Source organism: Macaca nemestrina, chromosome 10 (assembly GCF_043159975.1).
Source record: "Macaca nemestrina isolate mMacNem1 chromosome 10, mMacNem.hap1, whole genome shotgun sequence".
Classification (NCBI taxonomy): domain Eukaryota; kingdom Metazoa; phylum Chordata; class Mammalia; order Primates; family Cercopithecidae; genus Macaca; species Macaca nemestrina.
In genome coordinates this window covers 34,661,177-34,669,785 of record NC_092134.1, presented here as the reverse complement: position 1 = coordinate 34,669,785, position 8,609 = coordinate 34,661,177, and the positions used below count along the sequence as shown (strand labels likewise).

Below are 8,609 nucleotides of genomic sequence, written 5' to 3'. Positions count from 1 at the left end.
TACTCAGGAGGCTGAAGCAGGAGAATTGCTTGAACCCAGGAGGCAGAGGTTGCAGTGAGCCAAGATGGCGCCACTGCACTCTGGCTTGGGTAACACAGTGAGACTCCATCTAAAAAAAAAAGACATGATTAAGTAAAAATGAAGCCATTAGGGTGGGTCCTAATCCAGTCTGACTGGTGTCATACTTATGAGAGGAAATTTGGACACACAGACACCAAGGATGTGTGCACACAGGGGAAAGGCCATGTGAGGACACAGCAAGAGAGAAGCCATCTACAAGCCAAGGTCTAGGAAGAAGCCAACCCTGCTGGCCTCTTGATCTTAGACTGCTGGCCTCAAGATCTCTAAGAAAATAAGTATCTGTTTACTTTTATTATGGTAGCCCTTGACAGCTTCCGTCAAGAACTACTAGTTCTGCAGAATGACTGGACAGGTAAATAGGAATCAGCATACAGGACCAGTGTGCCATTCCAACTAATTTAGATTTTATTCCGAGGGCAATGCTGAACTATAATTCATGACTGAGACAATCCAACCAGCTTCACAAAGACTAAAAAATGGCCAAGAACTGTTCCTGGACCAGCATTCTGGGAATAAGTTAGAAATGCAAATTTTCAGGCCTTACCTCAGACCTACAGACTCAGAAAATTGGGTGTGGGGCACAGCAACAAACCTTCCAGGCCATTTTGATGCAAGCCAAAGTTTGAAGACCTCTGGCCTATAAAGCAAGGCAAGACTACAGGTCCTACTTACCCCACAGGTTAAAAGGATCAAATAAGATAAAATACATCAAAATGTTTTCGAAGCTGTTATACATGTCATTATTAATACTGTTATGGCTCTATAACTGTCACTTCCCAGGTCCCAGAGTCTTTCCCAAGGCTGGGCATCTGTAGTTTTTTAGAATGCTCCATCTGATGACTTTCTATAACTTTGAAAAGACTGCAAATCCAACACTTTTTAACTTAATTTTCTACACTCATGATATAGGGATGATATACGGAAAGAGTTTTATAGTAAAGGTAGAAACAAAGAGCTATCAAGAGCTATGAAGTGTCAGGATTTAAACTGAAACATGGACCTGTCTAGAAAAGACAGCTTTAGGCCGGGCGCGGTGGCTCAAGCCTGTAATCCCAGCACTTTGGGAGGCTGAGACGGGCGGATCACAAGGTCAGGAGATCGAGACCATCCTGGCTAACACGGTGAAACCCCGTCTCTGCTAAAAAATACAAAAAACTAGCCGGGCGCAGTGGCGGGCGCCTGTAGTCCCAACTACTCGGGAGGCTGAGGCAGGAGAATGGCGTGAACCCGGGAGGCCGAGCTTGCAGTGAGCTGAGATCCGGCCACTGCACTCCAGCCTGGGAGGCAGAGCCAGACTCTGTCTCAAAAAAAAAAAAAAAAAAAAAAAAAAGACAGCTTTGTGGATTTGTTCTATTTCACTAAGAAATGTCTATTTATTCTTATTTATTTATTCTTCTTCCAAGAGGACTTCTTTATTCTTCCAAGAGGACTTATCCACTACTACAGAATGCTCTGCTCATTTATTTCACCTGTTTAATAGCCTAGCTTTTTTTTTTTTTCCTGAGATTATTTTAGTTACTTAAGTCCTGTGAAAGAAAAATAAATCTCGGTATTACCAGGGTCCCGATCCAGACCACAAGAGAGGGTTCTTGAACCTCACACAAGAAAGAATTCAAGGCGAGTCCATAAAATGAAAGCAAGTTTATTACGTAAAGGAATAAAGAATGGCTACTCCATAGGCAGAGCAGCCCAGAGGGCTGCTGATTGCCCATTTTTGTGGTTATTTCTTTATTATATGCTAAACAAGGGGTGGATTATTCATGCCTCCCCTTTTTAGACCATATAGTGTAACCTCCTAACATTGCCACGGCATTTGTAAACTGTCATGGTGCTGGTGGGAGTGTAGCAGTGAGGACAACCAGAGGTCACTCTCATTGCCATCTTGGTTTTGGTGGGTTTTGGCAGGCTACTGCAACCTGTTTTACCAGCAAGGTCTTTATGATCTGTGTCTTTTTTTTTTTTTTTTTTGAGACAGTCTCACTCTCGCCCAGGCTGGAGTGCAGTGGTGCAATCTCAGCTCACTGCAACCTCCACCTCCCGCGTTCAAGCAATTCTCCTGCCTCAGCCTCCCAAGTAGCTGGGACTACAGGAACGCGCCACCATGCCCGGCTAATTTTTGTATTTTTGGTAGAGACGGGTTCATCATGTTGGTCAGGCTGGTCTCGAACTCCTGAACTCATGATCTGCCTGCCTCGGCCCCCCCAAAGTGCTGGGATTACAGGCGTAAGCCACTGCGCCCAGCCTATGACCTGTATCTTGTGCTGACCTCCTATCTCATCTTGTGGCTTAGGATGCCTTAACTGTCTGGGAATGCAGCCCAGTAGGTCTCAGCCTCATTTTACCCACCCTCTTTTTTTTTTTTTTTGAGATGGAGTTTTGCTCTTGTTGCCCTGGCTGGAGTGCAATGGCACAATCTTGGCTCACTGCAACCTCCGCCTCCCAGGTTCAAGTGATTCTCCTGCCTCAGCCTCCTGTGTAGCTGGGATTATAGGTATGCACCACCACGCCCGGCTAATTTTGTATTTTTAGTAGAGACAGAGTTTCCCCATGTTGGTCAGGCTGGTCTCAAACTCCCGACCTCAGGTGATCCGCCCGTCTCAGCCTCCCAAAGTGTTGGGATTACAGGCGTGAGCCACCGGGCCCAGCTCCAGATGATTTTTTTTTTTTTTTTTTTTTTTTTTTTAAGTCATAGGAAAGATTTCTGATTACAAAAAAAAAAAAAAAAAAAAATTGCATCAGGCCAGACGCAGTGGCTTATGCCTGTAATCCCAGCAATTTGGGAGGCCGAGGCAGGCGGATTGCCTGAGGTCGGGAGTTCGAGACCAACCTGGTCAACATAGTGAAACTCTGTCTCTACTAAATTACAAAAAAATTAGCTGGGCATGGCAGCAGGCGCCTGTAATCCCAGCTACTCAGGAGGCTAAAGCAGAAGAATTGCTTGAATTGGGAGGCAGAGGTTACAGTGAGCTGAGATTGTGCCACTGCACTCTAGGCTGAGCAACAGAGGGAGACTCTGTCTCCCCCTCTCCCTAAAAATTGCATCCTCCGTGCACAGTGGCTCACGCCTGTAATCCCAGAACTTTGGGAGGCTGAGGCAGGTGTATCACCTGAGGTCAGGAGTTCGAGACCAGCCTGGTCAACATGGCGAAACCCAGCCTCTAAAATACAAAAAAATTAGCTGGGGGGTTAGTAGGCTTCTGTAATTCCAGCTACTCAGGAGGCTGGGGCAGGGAGAAATGCTTGAACCCAGGAGGCAGAGGTTGCAGTGATCCAAGACTATGCCACTGTACTCCAGCCTAGTCTCTGTTGGACATTCTGACCAGTCAGAATATTAAGATTTCTCAAAACTCTCATTTCCCTGTGAAATTTTCTGAATTAAAACAACTTGGTATTTTATTTATTCAGAGACAGGGTCTCACTCTGTTGCCCAGGCTGGAGTGCAGTGATGGGATTATGGCTCACTGCAGCCTCAGCCTACCTAGTAGCTAGAACTACAGGTGGGCACCATGCTGGCTAAATTTTGTATTTCTTTTGTAGAGATGGGGTTTTACTGTGTTGCCTAGGCTGGTCTTAAACTCCTAGGCTCAAGGGATCTGCCTGCCTCAGCTTCCCAAAGTGCTGGGATTACAGGCGTGAGCCACCATGCTTAGCCTTTGTGTTTTGTGTGTTACATTGATCAAACACTTTAAAAATTATCTTTTATGTTGAAACAAGTATTACGGAGGTGATGGAAAGAGTCAATTCCTTGAGGAGGGCAAGAGCCAGAGTACAAGTGGTAGAATTTGCTTCTGACAGGACACATCTTTCACTGAAAAAAAAAAATGCAAGAGAAAATGAATGCAGATTGGAAAGTCTGACGTTGAAGCATTCCCCACAGGTGGTTTTTATTTTCTGAAGTTGAGGCAAGGTCACCAGCTAAAAATGAGAGGTGGGGAAAAAGGATGTGAAATTTGAGGAGATGTGAACACATGAATGGTTAATCCAGAGACTGGAATAGCATTGCCAGCCAGTGTTGAGTGCTCCTGAGAGGACTGAGGTCATGAATTAAAACCAGTTAGCTTGTTATATGACTGACTGACTTTTCTCCAGCAGCTTTTGCTGTTTGGATTCAAGAAATGAGAAAGTTCAGCTGGAGCATGGTTTAGTCCAAGCAAGGCTGAGATTCTTTCAAGCAAAAAAGGAGACATTGAGATCAGAGTTGAAAATGTTTGTAAAAGAGGATGAAAAGGACTGATCAGGGAATTTAAGTCAGGTGACTTGCAAAATGATTATATGATCGCAGAAGCAGAAGAGTTGAGTTTTTTTAAGTGTTGGGGTTAATAGAGTGGAGGTCTTAATTAGGTAATTGAGAGTACAATAAATTAGCTGGGAAAAAAGGGCTAGTGATTGACAAATTGGGAAGCTTGAAACTGAGATTTCAACTGATGACAAGGTTCAGAATCTGAGTGACACCGAAGTGGTTAAGACGCAACAGAGGAACAAATTCTTGGAGATGAAGAGGTCAGAGGTCTAAGAGGCCAAGTGTTGGTGTTGCATGGGTCACCTACAAGGATGTTGAATTCAGATAGAATGTAGACAAGAGGGATGGTGAGGAAAACCTACGACAAGCAGCTCTAAAATTTCTGGGAAGTGGCCAGGAGGCTCGTGGATGATGGCAGTAAGGAGAGTAGAAGGTGATTTGGCCAGAAGATATGAACTTCAAGTATTTTTGAAGGAGAAAAGAGCAGAAATAGTTTGGAAGTAGCAATCAAGACCAAAGAGACCACCCAATCTCAATAGCCTAACCTCTTTGTGTTAGGGTATGCTGAATCTGTTAAGTGTAATCTCAATTTTGGAGCTCTACAGCAGTAAATCCGCAAGTATAACCACCTGTAGCTAATGTCCAGGGATAAGAAAAAGATAATGAAAATGTTTTTGCCCAGGAAACATTAATTGCAGGCATCTAGAATGCAGTTCTTGCATTATACGTACTGGGTTACCAGTCATTGCAAAATCATGGTCCTTTGCCTCTCAGCTCAGTTCCCCTTCTGAAGATAAAAACATTTGCCTATGTGTCCAGGGAAGCCGTAGGGGCAAAAAACCAAGGAACTTTTACAAGGGATCATAAAAATCTACCTAACAACTTGCTAATTAAAACCTGATTTTTAATTTGCATTATTGAGCTTAATACCATTGCTTATATATGGATACTGAGATTTTTATAAACTAGTTACCTCTAGGAAAATATCACTAAAAGAAATATCTCAATTTGAACAAAAGTAAGTCGCTTAAATCATAGGAAACATTTTTAGTGAAAGCGTTTGTTTTAAATATATTCTAACCTAACAGTGTAGAAAGCAGGCAAACCAAAAAAAATGTAATCAGTTTCTAAAATATAGTTTGGAGCTCAGATTCTGGGGAAATTATTAACACATTCTTGATCCAAGGTCTCCTTTCTTTTCTAGAATCTTTAATCATACATATTCATCAGAAATACAAATATTTGTCATCAGTGATACTAATTTTCAGGCAAACATTTTAATTGCAGTCACTACCAGGTTTTAATTTGGATTAGTAATACGGGTTTGATTAGGGTTCTAGGCCTAATTATAAGTCACTAGGCTTCCTTTAGGATTATGCAACATCTGCTATTTTAAATTGACCATTGAGGGGGTTCCCAAGGGTTCGGCTTCGTTTTGTTATCAAACGTTAGTGGGATCCAAAGCCAGGATCGGTTTCAACAAAAATGCAAGCGCGAATTTGTCTTGAGTCTCAACGCACTGTTCAAATTAAACAATTTAGACATGCCCCAACTACGAGACTAAGAAGTGAACGGTATAGTACACTTTTGTCACAAATTCAAGGGTAAAGTGCCCGATGGTAGAGGTCTGGCTTCTCCCGGGTTTCTGGAACAAAAGAAGCGTTCGCGAGTAGACAGAGGGGTAACTCCCTGCCCTCCCCCTCCCAAAGTAAATCAAATCAAGGAATATGAGTGCCTGCAGACAAGTCTCGCTTCTTTTCTTCCCCTTCATGGCTAGCGTTTGGGGAAGGCAAGGCTGCGGCTACTCTTCGGTGCTTCAGTGTCCCGGGAGGAAGAAAGGCCAAGACAAGGGTCTTCACAGCCGGCGTGGAATTCGGCCGGTTCGTAGGCGATCGACCCCAGAGACGAAAGCTGCTTCTCAAGCTGGGGGAGGGAGAGGAAACGGCGCACAAAAGCAGTACGACCTGTCCCTTATCGGCGTCTAAGGGAAAGGGTGGAGAAAATGAAAACAGAAGCGGGCCGGGCGCCTCGGCTCCCGCCCCAGCGCCTTTTAAACTGCGTTTCTACCTCCTCTCGCTCAGCGCGGCGGCTAATGGAACCCGCGCGGGCCGTCCCGCCAATCACCGCCGCGCTTCCTCCCGTCGCCCGCCAATGGCGCCGCGCGTTCTTGGGGCGTGGGCGAAGCAGGCTGCTCGCCTCCTGCCTGTAGTGTGTAGGCTGGGGTTGGTGCGGGCTTCCAGCTTGGCTGCACTTCGTCCGTAGTTGGGCTTTGGGGTCTTTTGTGTCCGGGTCTGGCTTGGCTTTGTGTCCGCGAGTTTTTGCTCCGCTCCGCAGCGCTCCTACTGGGCAGGAGCCGTGAGGCTCGGAGGCGGCAGCGCGGCCCCCGGCCAGGAGCGAGCGCGCCGGCGTGAGCGGCGGCGGCGAAGGCTGCGGGGAGGGGGCTTCGCAGATCCCCGAGATGCCGGAGTTCCTGGAAGACCCCTCGGTCCTGACGAAGGACAAGTTGAAGAGTGAGTTGGTCGCCAACAATGTGACGCTGCCGGCTGGGGAGCAGCGCAAAGACGTGTACGTCCAGCTCTACCTGCAGCACCTCACGGCGCGCAACCGGCCGCCGCTCGCCGCCGGCGCCAACAGCAAGGGGCCCCCGGACTTCTCCAGTGACGAGGAACGCGAGCCCACGCCGATTCTCGGCTCTGTGGCCGCCGCCGCGGGCCGGAGCCGAGCAGCCGTCGGCAGGGTAAGGACGCGGGGCCGGGGCCACAAAGGCGGGCGTTTGGCGGTTGCCGCGCGCGCTCGCCGCCGTTTGCAGCCCCTCCCTCCCGGGCGCCCCCTTGGGCCTCCCAGGTGCGGGGCTGTCCCTGCGCCCCCTCGCGTTGCCCCTTCCCCGCGGGGCTGCAGGCGCTGGAGCGGAGAGGCCAGAAGTTGGGGCACCGGGATTCGCGTTCTTTGACGTGTGTGTCTGGGAGGTGTGGAGTTGCGTTGGTGGCGGTTGTTTTGCACGCGGGCGACGCGGCTTCCCTGGACCACCAGCTGCCGGCAGCGGGCGTTTAGACGGGGACTTCCGTGGCCTTTCGAAAGCTCTGGAGGGGTGGCCCCAAAATGCTATAGGTTAAGTTCGAGCGTTTTCCCGCTTTATTAACTGAAATGACTCGCAGCAGAGTCTCACAGCGCTCCCTGGAGGGCAACTGATGACACACTAATTTCTAACCAAAATTTGAATTAAGGAAATTCCCGCCTTTTTATACTTTTGCGTATGGAGGGCTTTTTGAACCGTTTATGCTTTCTAGTTTAATTTTTCCCACCAACAGGACATCTTTTGGCGGGACGGCTTCACGCAGAATTGAAAGGAACAGTTTAAACTACATTTTAAAGCGCCTATTATAATTTTTAAATATTTATTTATTTATTTTTGAGATGGAGTTTCGCTCCTGTTGCCCAGGCTGGCGTGCAATGGCGTGATGTCGGCTCACTGCCACTTCCGCCTCCCGGGTTCAAGCGATTCTCCTGCCTCAGCCTCCCGAGTAGCTAGGATTACCGGCATGCGTCGCCACGCCCGGGTAATTTTTGTATTTTAGTAGAAACCGGGTTTCTCCTTGTTGGTTAGGCCGGTCTCGAACTCCTGACCTCAGGTGGTCCACTCACCTCGGCCTCCCAAGTTCTGGGATAACAGGCGTGAGCCACCGGACCCGGCCCTATAAACAAATATTTGAAAATTACTCACAGTTTGGATTGCGTTTTTCTCCCTTACTGGTAAATTTTGCTTGAGGAAAGGAAAGACTTAGGATTCAGGAAAAATTTATTGCATGACATTCTGGTGCAACAGTATTGCAATTTGGAATGTCTGATCCTGGTTAAATCTCAAATCGGCTCCAGCAAAGCATGTTTTGTTTGAGAATAGTTTGCTTTTTTTCCTGTGGATTTTAATATGCTTTTTGTGTGTTTGCTTATGCCTGCCGAGTTACCAGGCTTCAAGTCGTAGTAGGATGAAGCTAAAACTAGTAATTGGTGTAACATAAAATGCCTTGTAAGAGACAGTGAATGTGGTGTTTGGGGTTGTTGCGAGTTATCACTAGTGTAAACCGAAATTACTCCTTCCTTCAAAGTTTAGTTTTTAAGGAACCTGTCTAATGTGTTTTCCCAGCTACTCAGGCAAAAATGAAAGACAAATGTAATAGACACATGTAAATTTAATTGAAAATCTTATCCTAAGTTTTAGAGAAGTTGAACGTCTTAACAAACGTCTTAAGTCCGGTGTGTGACACATAGTAGTGCAAAATATTTGTACAAT

General features: G+C 46.7%; 1 protein-coding gene across 5 annotated transcripts in view; it reads left to right on the top strand.

Annotated features, from left to right (window-relative positions):
- Positions 1–5,893: 5,893 nt before the first annotated feature.
- LOC105463356 (thymopoietin) overlaps positions 5,894–8,609 on the top strand; it is a 37,151-nt gene continuing 34,435 nt past the window's right edge. For all 5 annotated transcript variants that reach the window (XM_011710396.3, XM_011710395.3, XM_071071265.1 and 2 more), the window contains exon 1: positions 5,894–7,058. In XM_011710396.3, the coding sequence (XP_011708698.1) occupies positions 6,780–7,058 (279 nt within the window). In that variant the 5' untranslated portion in view covers positions 5,894–6,779. The remainder of the gene's footprint in view (positions 7,059–8,609) is intronic.